The 19,326-nt window shown below is 39.5% G+C and overlaps 1 protein-coding gene across 1 annotated transcript; it reads right to left on the reverse strand.

Annotated features, from left to right (window-relative positions):
- Positions 1-914: 914 nt before the first annotated feature.
- On the reverse strand, positions 915-18,079 carry ATP6V0A2 (ATPase, H+ transporting, lysosomal V0 subunit a2). Its single transcript, XM_010188586.1, has 19 exons — positions 18,005-18,079; positions 15,925-16,022; positions 14,942-15,079; positions 14,311-14,411; positions 13,468-13,594; positions 12,581-12,663; positions 12,151-12,244; positions 11,617-11,829; positions 10,859-11,009; positions 9,992-10,131; positions 8,883-9,040; positions 6,743-6,833; positions 6,327-6,445; positions 5,672-5,882; positions 5,008-5,127; positions 4,646-4,765; positions 3,308-3,425; positions 2,175-2,346; positions 915-1,254 (listed from the first exon to the last, which is right to left on the reverse strand). Exons 1-19 carry the CDS (start codon positions 18,018-18,020, stop codon positions 1,152-1,154), a joined length of 2,373 nt encoding a protein of 790 aa, XP_010186888.1. The 5' UTR covers positions 18,021-18,079; the 3' UTR covers positions 915-1,151.
- Between the last annotated feature and the right edge of the window lie 1,247 nt (positions 18,080-19,326).

Here is a 19,326-nt window from a genome sequence, read left to right on the forward strand (position 1 = left end):
GAAGAGCCTCCCGCCTGGAGGCGGGAAGGGCCACAGGGGAGCGGGAAGGACCTCCCGCCCCTGCAGCATCGCCAGGTGCAGGCAGGGGGTCGAGTACAAACACGAGGGCCCGCCCCGAACAGCGCAAACGAGGTTTTATTTGGAATTAGTTCGAAACCAGTGCAAAATTTAACTTATGCTGTTCATACGGCACAGATGTTAAAACACTATGGTAATATCCCCGTGTTCACACTGAAAAAATAAAACGACCCCTTGCCACCTCTTCAGTATAAATTTTGGTTCAACAACCTGTATGTCCTTACAGCCAAACGTAAACAAGGATTGAAAGCAACTCTTCTTTTCCTGTGCAAAAGTTTCTCCTAGGAGGAGAGACACTCCATAGGACCACACTGTAAAAACAGACCCAGGGATAAGTCCTAGCAGGCAGCTTAATTCTTGAATTTGAGTCCTCACCCAGGCTTTTTCCGAGGTCTTTACCCACTAAAGTCTCCGCAAGTGCTGGGGCTGCAGAACAGCTCACTCCGCGGGGAGTCTCCACTTCTAACCCTGCCTTCTTCCGTAACATTTCATCTCTCAGAAGCCACAGTGATATTTGAGTAATAACCCTGGGCAGAGCTCAGAATAAAGTTAGCATTCTTGGGGCAATTTTAAATACGGCCAAAAGAGAACACATTGCTTTGCTATGTATAAATTTACATTTCATAATCCTCCTGGAATAGATACTGAAAACACACATTGCTGAATTCTTCCCAAAGTGCATAATATGGCAGCTTACTTAAGTGTGTGATTAGTAAAGAATGTTTAATATAATAGTCATTTATATAACTTAAAAGTAACCATTCAAGAAAATAAAACAGCCTCAACAAAAAAAAAATGCCTACACTGGTTTTTGAACAAGCAGAAACATTTTTTTAAAGAATAAAATTTACAACATTAGTTTATCAAGAAAAATGTACATTTTATATCCATATACAAGATGCTCCAGATCTGCTATGTGTTTTTATGGGAGGTATATATTACAGAATTATTTGGCTGTGTTATAAGGCAAACAGTGAAAAACACTTTGTCCTACAAGAAACCATCCATAGGTGAGATCCAATCACATTATTATTTGCAGACAGTTCCAAACATTTCTGCTGACTGCAACCAAACTACACTGTATCATCTTTATTAAAATGTAAAGAAATGTGCTTAAAAGAGAAAGGCGTAAACTTGTATCCTCCACCGGAGTAGAATTTGTTCTGAAATTCCACCCTGAAATGAGACAAAAAAAACCAACCAACAAACAAACAAACAAACAGAATCAGTATTTTAATCCAAAACGACCAGTTGTCAAGGGACAGAACTGTGCAACACGATGCTGAACAAACCCAATCCTAATCCTGTCACTTGTGCTTTCTGTGCAGCTACTTAACCTTCCTATCACAGCCCCAGGCCAACTTCACATTTCTGTGAGCCCCAAACACACGGACACTGTGCTGTAATGGCTCATTTCTCACTTCTGTCTTACTAATCTGTTTTCAAATTAGTTGCAGTTAATTGTTTTGCAAATACAAAATGTCATGAGGACAATACTCTGTAATGCCTATAGCTGTCTCGTGTTTATATGCTATGTATCTGCCTTGTAACTGTCATCAGGTTTCAAGCTAAACACTCTGAATCCACTCCAATGAGCAGAGCTCATGATATTAAGAAAGGATTAAAATACTTAAGGGTTGACAGTCCCATTTTAGCAGAAGTTTTGCTCACTAATTTAAATGTTCTGTTGAACCAAATAAATACGATAGGCTGAAGCCACTCAGTGATATAACCAGACCGAAATTAAAAATACTTATCCATGTTACTAATATTCTACGACATGAAAAGCTGCAATACTATAAATCAAACGTACTCATAGTTTGCAGCAAAATCAACTCTGAATGTGGTTTAGGTCATATCATAAGCCAATAAAATACTTGAATTTACTGAAAATATTCCAGAGGAACAACCACATTCAATTCACAAGCCATTTATTTAATGTGATCAGATAAATCTATTACATTAGTAGCATTAGGCTGTTGAATTTTACAGTTTTCTTCTTAATAAGGCACCTAATATTTTGACAAAAATTCCTCTTAAACAAGACAGTACACATGGAAGCGGTATAAAAGAAGAGATGAAAGGGTAAAACTTACCAGTGAAGTCGTATAGCATGGAGAAAAGCAGAAAGCCCTTCCATGACCAAAAGAATAGAAACTGTTAACACAGCAAAAAAGGCTAGAACAGGGACTAGCAGTAAGACACCATAGGTCGTATCCACACGAAGACCTACTCTCATCACCATTTGCCATAGAACTTCGGATAACTCTATTAAAAAAAAAAGGCTTTCATAAATTAACGTTGATACTGCATACATTCACCCAGTGAGCTTCTCCACCTGACCCGTATTCTAGTTTAAACAGTATTACAGGATCTGAACATGGGACCTAGTTGCACGCCTCCCAGAATACTTACAGGTACATCTCCATTTCAAAACAAGATCTACTGATGGCAACATTTTACACCGTGACACTAAGACTTTAGCAAGCACCTAGATACCTCCCAAACTGGTCAGGCAATGGAAAACAGGAAATGCTACGGTGACATCTGATACACCTATGTGAGGTAACGCTGTGCTTAGATAAATGAGCCTCCTTACTACACAGAGCAATCCAGGAAGAAAATTACTAGGTTCCAAACAGTAAGTCTTTCCATAGATCTACAAAGATGATCAAGGGAGTGGAGCATCTCCCTTATGAGGAGCGGCTGAGGGAGCTGGGTCTCTTTAGTTTGCAGAAGAGGAGACTGAGGGGAGACCTCATTCATGTTTATAAGTATTTAAAGGGTGAGTGTCACGAGGATGGAGCCAGGCTCTTCTCGGTGACAAACAATGATAGGACAAGGGGTAACGGACACAAACTGGAACACAGGAGGTTCCACTTAAATTTGAGAATAAACTTCTTCTCAGTGAGGGTGACAGAGCACTGGCCCAGGCTGCCCAGAGAGGTTGTGGAGTCTCCTTCTCTGCAGACATTCAAAACCCGCCTGGACGCCTTCCTGTGTAACCTCATCTGGGTGTTCCTGCTCCGGCAGGGGGATTGGACTGGATGAGCTTTTGAGGTCCCTTCCAATCCCTAACGGTCTGGGATTCTGTGATCATGATTAGTTTAAACAAGGATTGCTTTTTTAATTAAGAAATATAATTTCATAGTAGTATCACTTCAACAGGCCAGCCCCCCTCTAACCAGCATTGAAAATTGGGACAGATAAAGAAAACCAAACCACTTACGTGCATGAGCAAGACTTAATGCCCAAAGTCTCAGATACGAGGCTGTATTAGAAATACATCCTAGACAGTATTCAATGGTATGAATGGCTTGATTCATAAACACATCTGCGAAATTAAGCTAAAATATAAAAATACATTGGTATCCATTTCAACAACATACAGTACAGCATGACAGAACAAAGACATTCAGCTGCAAATCTTCATATACGTGGAAGAAAACTTCCACTAAAGGGTAATACATCAATTTCATATCAAATAAAAAAGATTTGCTATGTTTAAGATGCTTATTACAGAGACATTAAAATAGCAGATGCTATAGTTTTCCGGTTAGTTTCCCCAGTTACTTTGTGGATAGGTAAAAATGAATGCAATTTATGCTTTCCACAAGGAATGTGATCTAAACTTGAAAACTCTTAAGTAGTAAAACCAGCCATGTTCTAAGTCCCATTCTATTGAGGTCATAAGTTTACTATGTCGATTTTTGCATCTTTAAAAATAGGATTAATTATCAGTAATGCTACTGATAGAAAAATAACTACGTTAATACTGCAAGCTTTAAATTTACATACTTGTTGCTAACAAAGAGTTCCAAGACTAATACTACTGCAATTTTCAACACTCACTTTGCATGGAACTGGAAAACATTTTATTTAACCACCAATACACGTATTTTCTATCCATAAGAAGCAAGAGTCTACTACCCCAGTGAAGCAAGTACTATACACAGTCTGCACACTGGGAAACTGAAGCAATTTTTTCTCTTTCAGTTCACAGGAAATCAGTGGAATTGGTCAAGACCTTTAAAAACTTGCCCAAACCAAACAGCAGCAATAGCTGGGGACTAGGAATGCTGCCCACATCTCCCAACCCCCTTTAGCAATAATCCTCATCACAAGATGTAATTTGCAGACATCAAAAGACTTTTGTTTGACTGAAAAAAACAAGATTAATTAAGAGGAAGCTGGGCAGTCATCCTCTTGCCTTAATTTTAAGAATCCATAAAACCATACAAACACCAGGATTTTTATCCCACTCTTCAATTTAAGAAAATCTGTGGTCTCACATGCAAAGTCTATAGATACAAACAAAGCACACTTCCTGTTCTCCACTACAGATAGGTTGTGGTTTACTGTAGCCATCTGAATATAGCAGGAAATAACGATAATATAGCAACAAATAAAAATAAATAAGTTGGATTTAGACATCAAGGTCTTTGTAAAGGCTCAGCTGATTTTCTTGAAAATTTCCAGGGACTCAGTGCACAGGTTATCTTCTTGATTTTCCACTTCTGATTTGCTTTTAAGGACATACAAACTAGAGATTAAGTAAAAACATTACCTCTTCTTCATCCCCCTCTCTGTGTACACTGTCTGAGTGACTGCTTCCTTCTTCTATATCATGACATCTCAGCAGAGAAAGTTCTTCTTCACTTTCTTTTCGAATTAGCTTGTAGCCACTCTGCAAAATGGAAATGTATTGAGTCGTCAAGTGGACTGCCAGCGTCGTTTTTAAGGTGTATTTAAAGTAGTCGCAAGCAAAGGCAAGAGAAAGCTGTAAGAACAAAGCACTATTGTGCACTACCATCAAAAATTTCCAAATTGAGTAGAAATATAGTAAGAACATTATTCTCTACAAAACACAACAGCAGCTGAATCCTTCTGTACTATATAAGAAATGTGTGAGTGTCTCCCAGTACTCACCCTGTACATTCTAATGCCTCGGCTTCCACTGTGCAACCAGTATAAATAAAGTGGTTTACCAAAAAGCATTACAGGAACAGAAAGAAAAGCAATACTAAGTAAAAATCTCTGCAGATGAGCCTGTTTGAGGGGGAAAGAAAAAAATTATATTAGATCACAAAATCAAAACCAGGAAAAGCCTTCCCATTTTCCTTTAAAAGGCCTGCTTGAGCATAAGAACACTGCTACTGATTTCAGTGGGTATGTACTCCAAATCGAACATGCACACAAGTATGTTATTTAATCTGGCCCTTGAACTGGGTTACAGACATCCAGCATCTTCAGGGCTGGGTTCTAGATTAAGACATTACTGATATTCCGCTTAGCAAGATTACTTACAGCATATAAAAAAGCATCAAAATTACAAGCATGAGACTCTGTTCTCGAGCTTTAATTTTAACCTGGGAGATTCTGTTCTAGAGCCAGGTATTTTCACAAGTCAGCATGTAAAATCTTAATTAGTCAATATCATTATTATTTAATCACAATGGTTATACAATTTCCCCTTAATCTGATACATCTCCCTTCCTAGGTGAACACTCGGCCATCAGCTTCTCCTGACCGGTGAAGTATCGCCTGCCCAGAGAAAAACAGGACCTTCAGAAGAGGTAGGAGCACTCCTGACCTGCCCGGGGTAGAAGGCGGCTGTTTCAGCACCGGGAAAGAGGAACATGTTAATGAACTGGATCAGAATACTGGGAGCAGACGTAGAGTCCTCTGCGGAGTACGCTAACCATTTAAAGAGGATCATAAACACAAGGTAGCCAAAGATGCACATCATGAATAAAAGTTCAGGAAGAAAAACCAAATAAATATTATACTTCTTCTTGAAATGCCTAAAAGATAAAAATGGAAAAAAAGCAAGTTTTACAAAGAAAGATGAAGATAAATACATGGCCCACACATATTTCAATAAAACAAAACGGTACCCAGCACTTTTAAACAGCAAGACTGAAATGACAATCCAGAACTGGTTTCTTCATATCCAGTGAAATTTTAATCAGGAATTTCAGTGGAAATCAAGACCATAAGAGGCATTTAACAACACGTGAAATAAAATCTTGTATTAATCAATGTCTTCAGACTGTTTGGCATAATAGCGATCCATCGTTGTATTTATGTGAAGGAAGAGCTCTCTGGTACTGTCATTTCTTAAGAACAATTCTCACAAGTGCTACTATTGCTTTTTAAAAAACTGTTCCAGTTTCCCTTACCAGATTAACTGTTATAATCCAAGACCTGACAAAAATGTTAATATTATCTTAACTTCTTGTACTTACAAGTGGTTAAATACCCCCAACACAACTCCAAATGTCATGTGAGCCACTCCAAAAATCACAGACATTTTCATTTTGAAAGAATTTAAAAAACTGAGGCGGTTGCTTGCCAAATTCCAGATCTGTAGAAGAAAACACAAAACCAGCATTAAAGAGCAGTATAACAGAAGGAATAAAAGAGATGCCTTTCTCTATTGGAGACCAGAATTCTATCTGAAACAGGGATTACAACTGATTTGAGTGTTGTGAAAACAGTTAAATCTTTGACTCATTAAGGGAAAAGCTCTTTTTGCATGATGAATGCAAGCAGAAATTTATTTTTTCCACACTGAGATTTATCTTCCCAATACACATATCAAAATGTAATTTACGCATGACTGATAATCACAAGTGGAAAATTTAAAAGAATAAAAACTAACCGGATCAATTCCAAAGGGATAAGCTCCATTGTATACACCAGTAACATTTGGATCCAGTGATAAATACTGGTTAGACTTCAGATCCTCAAGACTGCAGAGAAAGAGAAACACCATCACATCTGACATTGTTTGAACACAGTGACAACACACACTTCCAGTTCTGCAGCACTCTGCTCCTGCTGTCCTTTGGACGACTGGCTCACCCACTGTCACGCTTCAAAAGAACAAAGGGATTTCTAAGCGCAAAGGGCCTGGCCAATGAAAACAATAGCAAAAATAAAATCTCTAGAAGTGTACAATCTGCTTAATTTGCATTAGCTGCTTTTGAAAGGAAATATTTCATTACTTTGCTATTATATTATTTATTATTTATTATTTTATTCCCAGTTCCTCTGGAATGGAAAAAGAGAGTTTCTTTTAAAAAGCTCATAATTTGCTTTTATATGAAATTCAGTAACAACCACCCAAAGAATAATTGATTATTTTTTTTTCATTTTGCATTTGGATGAGGTTTCCACTCTAACTTCATATATTTTTAATTAACACAGCACTCAACCTGTTCACACTTGAACCAAAGTCAGTGGTTTTGACTCTGTCACTTTAAGCCATTTCCTGGTTTTGAGGCAAAATAAGATGCAAGCTGCGAACGCTTAAATGCCAAAGGGCCATGACACCTCAAAACAATGAGGTTACACCACTCTGTGGAAAAAAATAGGTTTGAAGAATCACATAACCTGCTTTCTGGTTTTTTGCTATCATGAAATGCTGTGCAGACACTAACAACTTCTAAGTAAGTAATTTCTTTCCTCAGCTGTGAGTTTCCTTACAGTAGGTGCTAATGCTGCTTGGCTGTTCATTCCAGAAGCATGACAAATTCCTCCAAGGCTAGTCCTATGTTTTCTATTCCTCTCAGAATCTGATACATATATTCAGAAATCTCTTCTGGAAAATACAGTAATAGGAGACAAACCAAAAGCATAACACAGGAGACAGTGTGTTTTTTATGAATAAAAAGAATGACAAGACAAAGTCCTTGTGTTTTCTGTTAGGATTTTACAGTACTACTGAAGTCTCCGGCCATTCATAAGAACACCTTTGTGAGGCCACAAAAAAAGATGCAAAACACAGCTAAGAAAGTTTAGAGAATGAATAAACCCTGTAAATAGCACCTCATGAAATTAGGTGCAAGTTTTTACTGCCAATAAAAAGATCCTATGCCAGGAGCAGTTTTTAATCCCTAGAAGTTATTAGCTAGCACATAACATTAGGTTATTACAACAGAATTTGTTCCAGACTGACTGTCACCTATATGCAATGGTCAAATCCTAGAAGATGTTCCAGGTGACTGAGGACTGTAAATCCTGTAAAGCAGCACTGATAAATGTGGGATTAACCTGGCAGATCGATCAAATTATAACAGTGTAAGAAATCGTGTTCTCTGTGGATTTCCCAATTTAAGACAATAACCAAACTGATATCTTTGTTGTTTTTAAATAACTGTTACTGACTCTTTTATTCTAAGCCTAGACATAGGCTGAGAGAGTTGGGGCTGTTCAGCCTGGAGAAGAGAAGGCTCTGGGGGGACCTTATTGCAGCCTTCCAGTTCCTGAAGGGGCCCTATAAGAAAGCTGGGAAGAGACTTTTTACAAGGGCAGGTAGCAACAGAACGAGGGGGAATGGTTTTAAACTGAAAGAGGGCAGATTTGGACTGGATCTTGGGAAGAAATTCTTTACTGTGAGGGTGGTGAGGCACTGGCACAGGTTGCCCAGGGAAGTTGTGGATGCCCCCTCCCTGGAAGTGTTCAAGGCCAGGTTGGACGGGGCTTTGGGCAACCTGGTCTGGTGGGAGGTGTCCCTGCCCATGGCAGGGGTTGGACTGGATGAGCTTTAAGGTCCCTTCCAACCTGCACCATTCTATGATTCATTCTATGATTCTACATCACTTAGCTCTTAGTGCACTAGCACCTGCCATCTTAACAACTGGATTTTACTAGATTTCAGAACATTTACTTACTAATGTGTATAAAAGGACAGTTAAATGGGTAAGCAAAAGGGTTAAACTGTTGCAGGAAGCACAGTTTGCTTTGTTTTATTCTTTTAATTTTTTGTTTTAATGCTATAACAGAGGCATCCTACTCACCGCCAAACCTTCTGTTCAAACATTGCTGAAACATTCCATCCAGAACCAAATATATTTAATGACTTTGAAAAACAGTCATTATAGATCAATCCAGTGTAGACAGAGAAGAGACCCATTAATAAAATAACGTATCGGCCTTCAAATAACATTTTCATTATCTGTAAGTATTGAAGAAAAAAATAGAGAACATCATCTGCTCTGTGAACAATCGTTATCTACACATTTTTGGCCATATCAAGACATCTAAAGAAAAAAATTATTGTGAAGTCATTAAGGAAGTATGAAGAAACCTAAGGCCAACCAAGTCATAACACAGAGAATTCTGCTTTTAGCATGTGAATGAGCAATTTACAAATGGCAGTCATCAAATGGGTGCAGTTGTCTCCCCCCAGTCACAGCTTTACTCAAGGGGTTCATGTGCAAAGGTTTGTATGCATTAGGAGACAGCTAGCAGCAGGGTGTATTCTGAAAGACAACTGTGCCTGAAGTTGAATGCAGAGATCTGAAGTCCCATAACACAAACTCAGACTTTTCTCCTCGGTATGGTTACACTAACAAATAGTCTTTGTAAGCCACCTCTCCTCCCCATCAACAGTTTAAGAAGTCAGCCATTTGCAGCTATTATTGATTAAACGACATTCTGAGGAGATGCACGTGTTTCTGCATTCCAATCCCACGCCATTACAAAATTAGTTAAAATTAAGTGTAACAGATTTTGAACTACAACTCCTTTTCAGAAACGATAAAAGATGGAATTTGAAAAAGAATTCTCTCCTCACATTGGTCACTGTAACCACACTCTGTAAAACACACACACCACTGAGTAGCCCTAGCAGAAGAAAAGACAAGCCCACCACTATCAATTTTTGTCAGTCTTTCATTCCAACTTGATTATTTCTGCTCTTTCACAAAAAGCAAACAGTTTGTTAATATATCACACTAATCTCAAGGAATATGGCAACTTTAAACACAGAAAATCTTGAAACCAAGGGGGGGAAAACTGCCAGTCTAATATTTGTGCAGTTACTAGTGCTTTTCAGAAAGACAGCAGCTATTCAGTTGAAGTTATCCTGCGGAGTGGGGAGCAAATCAGTAGTAATTTCTTTTACCTCATCTTGTGATCTTCGTAATCTCGGGTGGTTTTCATACAGTATTGTCAAAAGGGCAAATATGAACATTAGCAGACCATGCCCGAAGTCTCCAAACATAACCGCAAACAAGAAGGGAAAAGTGATGATGGTATAGAGAGCTGAAATGACAACACCACAGATTTCACAGGCGCACAGCTCAACGGATGCTGCTGCTATCTGTATTATGCCCGAGCAATACAACTACTTTAACATCTCAAATAATTCTCAGCTTTAAGTCTGAAAGAAATTTCACCTCCTGCTAAGAGACCTCTCCCCCACCCCATAAATTTAACTCAGTTTAAAGCTTGCTTATATAGACATCCTTTAGTAATGACAACTCCACAGCTGAGCGTTAGCCAACGATTCTGAGGAGAATGAGCCCAGGAAATAAAAACCAAACAAACAGTTCTTCCTAGGTGGCTGTTTTGGCTCTGGACTATAATGCACATTCTCCTGCACAGCATGACGTAGTCAACGTAGCCGCAAAAATACGTAAGGACATTAAACTAACTAGGCTATGCAACAAGCTGGATTTTTTCAAGTGATGAGCTCCAAGCTTCAGTAAGATCAATAGCCATTACCTGAATATCTTATTCAAGGTAAAGCATATAAAGAAACATTATACAGCTGTTATCAGTATCTTTAATGCTAAAATAACTCAGTAAAATCAAATCCCTTCTCACTGCTTGGAGCACCACTTGTACTTTTGATGAGCTACTGAAATTGTAAAACAGCTCCTAACAGGCAGTGTGGTTGTGTCCTGGTGTCCAGTTCAGCACGGTATTTACACGTAACAAGGCAAGCGGCAATGACAGCACAGCTCACAGTTCAGATTTCAGGACCAACCTGGATTAACTTCCCCATAGTTCCCAACTCCGTAAGCATCAACAATGTTTTGGAACCCTGAGGTGAATTTATTGGTACGTATCAAAGTTGGAGGAGGTTGTGTCGTTGGGATGGTATTCATGAATGAAGAAATTGTAGCTCCACTCTTCCTCTAATTGCAGACAGAAAGAAGACACATTTATATAAAAGCCTCAGTTGATGATTAATCTAATCAAAGTGAAAACATTTCCTCTATCAGCAGTTTCACCGATTCCGAAACATCCCTAAATTAAGCCCCAAATTTAACATTTATCCACTTGTGCCATTTAAAAAAAAAATGACATCAATCTGTTCCTCTAAAAACACTAATTACACAAAGTGGTCTAATCCTTATTTTATATTAAATAAGAGTCATCAGTCAATATTAATGAAACAAAGATTTGTTCCTAAAAATCCCCTCTTGTAAAACAAAAAGATGGAGTTGCACCCAACCCAACTCACACAAGGAAACCAGCACCTTCTACTTGACTGCAAATAGCACGGTGAGCCCAGACAGACTTGGGTCCAACACAGAAGTTCTTATTCAAGGAAAAAAAGCCAAACCAAACCAAACAAACCCCACAACATTAAATAAAGGCTCTGTTTATAAAGAAATTGTTTGCTATGGGTTCACAGAGACCCAGACTTGCCTGTGCCTACTTCTAATGATTTTATTTCCTTATCTGTATAATTAGTTCAGTACAAACATTTTAACACCAGTGAGCATTCAGCTGACTTACTGAACCTTCTTCCAACGCATGGCGTAAATTTTGCAGATCAGCCACTGGACACCAAACCTCAGCGATTAAACATTTGTTTGTGACATCAAAACTACACAGGTTGAGTACGTGATAAATGGCTTTCATCTTTTTCACTTGGATAACCCACGTATAGATGGATTCAGATGCTTTACACAGGACTTGGCGTAAGTAATCCTCAGTTTTATGCAGCACCTTTGACCAAGGAAAAGAAAATATTTCGTTGAAAATGTAACAGTGGTTGCATTAACCACAGTCAGAGCACTTGGTATTTGTCCAATGCTGCACCACATTTGTAGGAGGGCATGCTAACCACTTCTTAAAATAGAAGATAATGCTAAGTGCCCTGGTTTTAATAGATACACGCACCACGAAACCAGGGACGCAAGGTACAGTCACGTCCAGACCCACAGCTGTGCGTATTTTAGAAACACATTCATGTATTTAATGCTGATTCATCAAATGTCTTCCCATGGTGTGATATCTACAGCAAAGGGAACACCGTTATTTACTTACAGCATGAAGATCCTGAATGCGAACACTCAGCCCTTCCACAACTGCCCTGCGCTCCTCCATGGTATTTGGATACGGGTACACATGACAGTGATAGCTACAGAAAAACAGAACTTTCTGTTAAATAACCAGACTGAAACGAAACAGATCACCCAACCCCATGCTCTAGTCAAATCTGCAACACCCCATTTAATACCCACGGAACGGATTCAACTGAGAGTCACTATTCTGCCAGCACTTAATAAGGACTGCAGATAAAATGACTCATACATTTATTTGTCTATTGCATAATTATAAAGCTAGGTGCAATGGGGATGGAGAAAGACATAAATGTTGCCTAAAAATCAACATTACAAAGCAGGGGAGCAGGGAGAAACTAACAAGAAAATAACCCAGGTACAAAGAAATAATATAGCTTAGTGTTACTTCTCACCAGTCACAAATCTTCTTAACTTTCTGGCCGATTTGTTCACCCCAATAGGACACTAAAAAAACAAACCATTTTGTGGTTTCGCCCTAAAAAAAAGGAAAAAACAACAGAACAAACCAAAAGTTAAGCTGAAGTTTGCTTTCAACCAACAACTCCACTGTGACAAAATTATGCAGCAAAATAACAAGTTTGAATAATGAGGTAAAGCTGTGTTAGTAGCATTAACTTTCCACTATTTCAGTGAAGATCAAGAGATAAAATTCAAGTGTGTCGAGATCTCTCTTTTTTTGGTACATTAGAGAAAAACAGAAAAAGTTTTCAGGGAAAATGAAAGATTAATTCTATTTTACCATCTCGGAATTAATGGTAACAAAAAAGTCTTGAAAAATGAAAGTGTTTGGCAAAATTTAGAAGTGACAGACTAGGCGGTCATAATCGCCGATTTACAAAAAGTTTTCTCACTTCAGAGAAAAAATTTCACAAAAGAACAACTGTACTCCAGACTTTTTCTTCTTTAACTACTGAATGAACAAATAAAATGACTATTACAAGGTAAGGCACTGTACAGACCTAGTTAATAAATACCCAAGCACCCATTTATGCCACGTGTTTTGATCAAAGGAGCCAATCGTAAAGCCACTGCTATTCCACAGCGAAGTTCTGCACTCATCAAACTGAGCCGTGAACAATTAATTGCCACTCCTAGAGTTACAGCGGCATCAAGACCTCTAATTCTAAAGTCTTACAAGATCCAATACTTTAAAAGAGTTTTCCGCCTGAGGGCACTGGGAAATCATTTACAATCATTGCAGGCAGAGCAGAGCAGCAATTCTTCCAAGTTTTATGAAAAGTACAAACACAATAAACTCACAGCTACGGTGTCTACTCACTGTATCTGGATCCTCCAGACTTTCATCCAACTCTGCGTAGGTAAGAATAGTGTATCCTTTACAGACTCTCCACAGCATTTTTTCAAATGCTTCAACTTTTGCTATGTGAACTAAACCAGATATGAAACTATTGAGAAAAAAAAAAAAAAAAAAAAGAAAAATAAGCTAAAATCCACAAGAAAAATTAAAAACTCAGAGTACATTATCACTCAGGATCACATAGTTACAATGACTTAACATCTGCCATCCCTAGAGAAGGAAGGATCACGCTCAACAGGAAGTAACTGGTACATAAAATAGGGACACAATTTCTATTTGGAAAACAAGCAGACTGTAGGCCCGAGCACACAGCTGGAGTTATACTGGACATCTCTTCTTCCTGCTATAGTAAGGCTCTTTACTTTCTTGCTCTGTAAGATACCCTCTTGTAGAAAGCAGTATCCATACAGCATTTTAAAGGTAAGCAGGCAATACCATTAACAGTTACATTTACAAATGACACTGCTGGTGATTAAAACACTGTGTTCACCCTAGAAAAAACAGTAGAAGAAAGTACTGATTTAGAGCATTTGGAGATTTTCCTTAACACACATACTTGGTTTGATGGAGTTTTTGTGACAGTTTTTTCAGCGCTGTCCTACCTGTCTCTTCAAATAATCCAATTTTGTTACAAAGATACATTTGGGTCAGACCCCGACCCTGTCTAAAACTGTCTGGCTCTTCAAAAATCACTCAAGGCACATCACATCCCATCTTGTAAGGAAACAGCCCATTGTTTCCAGCAGCTCCTCAAGCAGTTTTGAGGTGGCACACACTGACTGACGTGGACTGACCCATACCTACCCCAGCTTGGCACCCAGTCTGTGCATACAGTTGTAATCTGCTAACGGCTCGTTTTCCACAGATGGAAATTCTTCATAATTGGCATGTAAATGGGATTCATACTAGCAAATAAAAGAAAGATCGTTCATAGCTCTCACAAAAAAATATTTCCATTCATTTATTATTCTAAAGAAGAAAAGCTAATAATTAAGTAAATTATCTCAATAAAATTATAAAAGCCTTTCCTGTGTTCAGTTCAGACAACAGAAAGATCCTGAGATTCCAGATGCACCGTTCTCAGCAATTACAGTCAGTGCTGCAAAGGTTCCATGGTAAATTTCTTAGCAAAATTTACACGTCAAATCAAGACGAATACGCCTTCATTTTCAGCTGGCATCAGAGGTAACATTCAAACGGTTCAACAGAGAAATGACAAAGCTCCTCTGCGTTCAGGGCTGCGTTCTGCTGTGCATCTGAACACAGCCTAGCACTAGAGGTTGCCAGTCAGGCTCTCCAGGTGCTGAGCACAAATAATCCCAAACAACATACAGTGCTGTGAAGCCCAACACCAGGTCACACACTTAACTACCACTGCTAACGGTATGCAACAAAAATACGACCCTCGCTCCTCGCCAAACACCACAGGCAGTACCTCAGCTGTTCTCCTGACAAATCTTCGTGTGACCTCTAACATGCACGTGTATTCTGTCAGTTCAAGCAGGTTTCTTCTCAGCTTTTCTTTGTTTTTAGTTATTTCCCTCAATTCTGTCTCCAGCTTCTGCAACTGTTCCTAAGACATAGAGGAAAAAATTATATAGAATCAACTATACTGTTTTGGAAATCAGGAAAGGATTCATTTTAAGCACACATTTATTTGCCACAATGATGGGAGTTATTTAATTCATAAATTAACCTAAGCTCCATAGGTTTGATCCCTCAGTGTGCCAAGCAATGCTTTGTATCGAGTACACTTGATCCTCCACTGGCATCTCTTAAGTCTGCTGTTCTGACCCTAATTTGTGTCCAACCTAAGTAATGCAGACTTGGAATTAGAACTTCAGATACTATAGGTGCAAGACATTTATTTATTCTATTAATAGAATTACAGCAAAACAGGATGTCATTCAAAATTGTCTGCATTTCTACAAGCTCCTACTTCTAACGCAGTACTGGAAAAAGCATTCAGAGAAAACAGCAGCACGTTTTGCTCTGCAACCAGCACTGGAACCTGCAGAACCTCGGGCACATAAAACCCCTAGCCTGGACATTCTGAATGTACAAAGAGAGCCTCAGCAAGAGGCTCCAAAGCAATAAATGAGGATGAAGGACTACAACTACCAGTAATAATTTGCCAGGAACAATGTACCGTGCCAATCCCTCAAAAGAAAACAGATGACTGCAAACCCCGTGAGTTAGCTTTGGGCCTTTCACAGGAATTTTGTGTTAAAATCAAATCCTCACTGGCAGAAAGGAAAAAAAATGGGCAAAACCAAAAGCAAATGCTTCCCTGTTGTCATCAACACCGCACCCCTACAACTTAAAGTCATTGGTCATACGACAATGAATAACTAAGTTTGAACTCAAGTTCCAAGATCCAGAGCTGTATTTTTGGCATCAGCTGTGTAGAAAAGTTACCTGGATTTCTAAAATGTGTTTCAGCAAGGGGGCAGGAGGAGCAACATCTCCTTCAGGAAGTGGAATATCCGCCTTTTTAATTTCATGTACTAAATATCCTGGAGTGAAAATAAAAACTGAATCAGAAGGGAAATATCATTTCCTTATACTTCCTAGAATGCTGCATAGTTGACCTTCAGCTGCTATTGATGGTGCTGATCACACTGCAGCATGAGGCCCTAGCTATTTTATTCATTCATTTTAGCAAAATACACAAATAGAGTCTTCAAGAAGAATGCAAGGAAAGGGGAAAGACTAGTCCCTCCAAGGAGAATAAAAAAATAACAACAAAAAAGAGGCTTATGGAGAATATAGGAACAATACACAGAACATTCCTGTCTTTGGATTTTGCAGAAGTAAGCTATCTTCAGAGTCCTCTGAAATTTTCCCACCACAAGAACTTCTCAAGAAGCTTTTAACATTTCATAGCATCTCTTTGTTGCTGCAAGATACCACTTCCTGCTAATCACACCATCTGCCAAAATTTGACATTCTGCTCACTGACCCATGTTTGGAATAAGAAATATTCACACAAGGCAGCTTAAGCAACCTTGACAACAAACACAACAACTCACAGCGGGCCAGGAGCTTGACGAAATCACTACTGGGGTGGTTTGGCATGACCAGCACATGTCTCTGATGAGAGATTCTAACAACAAGAACCCTTCAACAGAAACTTTTCCTCGGGCTACACTGAGGTAATCTGCATCTGGCTTGTAATGAATAAGGAAGGGCATGCAGAGCATTAACTACCATGTGAACACAATTATTAATAACCTGGGATATTTTTGAGGGTGCTTGGAAGTTCAATAGTATTGAGTTACAGAACATGAAAATCGGGGCTTATCTAATAGTCAAGGAAATATCCAGAGTAAAGCTTACATCTTCCCAGCAGTCAATACTGAAATGGTCTCAACTATTTACCAGCAGCACATTAGCAACTCTTCCTCACCTCTCAGCTTAAAAAGAACCCCAACCTTTATCTAGCACATACATGCTGTCGGATAGATTCAACAGCTCACAAAACTGAGATACAGAAACCAGTGGTATTAAAACAAGAACCACTGGAAGAGGATGTGGAGTGTCCATATCCAAAATCCCGCTGGACACACTGGTTCCAGCAGTCCCTGCTTGACCTGCAGGTTGACAACATGATCTCAAGAGGTCCCTTCCAACCCAAACGATTCTGCAATACAGTCAAAACTGATGAGGCGTGTCAAGGCAAATTAAGGAATACATTTCACACAGAATCCCAGACCGTGAGGGATTGGAAGGGACCTCCAAAGCTCATCCAGTCCAATCCCCCTGCCGGAGCAGGAACACCCAGATGAGGTTACACAGGAAGGCGTCCAGGCGGGTTTTGAATGGCTGCAGAGAAGGAGACTCCACAACCTCTCTGGGCAGCCTGGGCCAGGGCTCTGTCACCCTCACTGAGAAGAAGTTTCTTCTCAAATTTAAGTGGAACCTCCTGTGTTCCAGTTTGTGTCCGTTACCCCTTGTCCTATCATTGTTTGTCACCAAGAAGAGCCTGGCTCCATCCTCGTGACACTCACCCTTTAAATATTTATAAACATGAATGAGGTCACCCCTCAGTCTCCTCTTCTGCAAACTAAAGAGACCCAGCTCCCTCAGCCGCTCCTCAGAAGGGAGATGCTCCACTCCCTCCATCATCTTTGTAGCCCTACGCTGGACTCTCTCCAGCAGTTCCTGTCCTTCTTGAACTGAGGGGCCCAGAACTGGACACAATATTCCAGATGCGGTCTCACCAGGGCAGAGCAGAGGGGGAGGAATTTGTATGTTTTGACCCCATTTGGTACTACAGATAGGTCATCTCCAGCTCCAAAAGTCTATATATGAGCATATGTATGTGTATTATTTTCATATCTATGAAAAATTAGATAAGATTCTACAATACTCTGATGATACAAGACTAGGAAGATTAAAGAAACTGGTAGCTGAAATCTTCACTGCCCTTTTACTCTAGCAATAAGCTTTAATAACCTCACAGACAAGAAAGGGCAGACATGAAAGTAAAGCTCACCAAGTATTCTCTCCATTTCTTCACACTTCTTCACTTCATTCACAAATTTTCTCTGAAATACACTTACATTTGGGTTGAGCTGAAGGAGAAGGACAAAACACTTTATTAGGTATTAAAACAAGCGACCACATTGAAAAACCACAGCTGTCTGTGACTTCCTGGAGACAATTTTGCACGTATTCTATGTGACCTCTTTCTAAAAAGTGCTTTTCGGCCAGGAAGGTATCAAAATCTAAAAAGATTTAAAGGTCTTCTAACAGCAAGGTTTGATTAAAGCAGAATTATCAACGCTTTTTGCTAATGTTACTCAAATAACAAAATAGGTAACTCTACTAGAGAAACCAACCCCGATCTTATTTCCACAATTTTAAAATACTGCTTAACGACTTCAAATTAACACATCTTCCTACAAGCAATTTTGACAATGGATTTCCACAGAATCTAATTGAACTGTTACATTTCAAAATAATCTTTTTATGTACGTCACCATATTACGAGTGTGCAATGTATCAGACTACTTATTCAGCTTTTAACTCACAACCCCTAATACCTTATTTCTGGAATAAATGGTGTGTCAGATACCCGGAATGGCATCAAAATGTTAAACACAACACCCATGCAAAGATTCTAACAGATCTGTCTGTAAGATTTGATTCTGGACCTGCCATATTTACTAAATAGCTGCTAATTTAGGTTCTCCCAGCTTTCCTTGCAAAGATTTTGCAACCTGCATCTCTGAAGAATGCTTGGAAGAAATTCCAAAGCCTCAGTCAGCAAGCAAAGATCATATAATGATGATGAGACAATGCAGAAACATGGTTAATTATTATCCGCCCCTGTTTTATGTTACTCAGGCAGGCAGTTTCCTGCAAGGTGAACTGCTCCTCCAGGAAGAGACACATTTACAAACCAGCAGTCTGTGATGTTGAAGGAATAAGCCTACAGAGCAGCTAAGATGTTTCTGTCAGTCTGTCAACAGGGCAGGCACATCTGCTAGCTGTGCACGTACACTTGGGCTGAAGTCAGTGCAGCTGCAGGTTGGTAATGGGCTTTCCCAGGGGACTCTAATGAAAAACAAAAAAACCCAAACCAAACCAAATTGAAACTAATTCTGTGAGAGAGGTAGGACAGTGTCATCTCCAAACACCCTTCTAGAGTCTCAGGAAGGCTGGGGCTCCACACGGACATGAGCCGGGGGAAGAAGGAAGGGAAGCGGCTCTGGAGCCTTTCACATCCACCATCGCTATGGAACCTGCGCCCTCCCGACGGCAGCTGCTCTGCCCGGCTCGGCTTCCCCCGCCTCGCCCTCCTGGGGTCCTTCC

This window comes from Mesitornis unicolor, unplaced genomic scaffold, assembly GCF_000695765.1.
Source record: "Mesitornis unicolor isolate BGI_N332 unplaced genomic scaffold, ASM69576v1 scaffold52907, whole genome shotgun sequence".
Lineage (NCBI taxonomy): Eukaryota > Metazoa > Chordata > Aves > Mesitornithiformes > Mesitornithidae > Mesitornis > Mesitornis unicolor.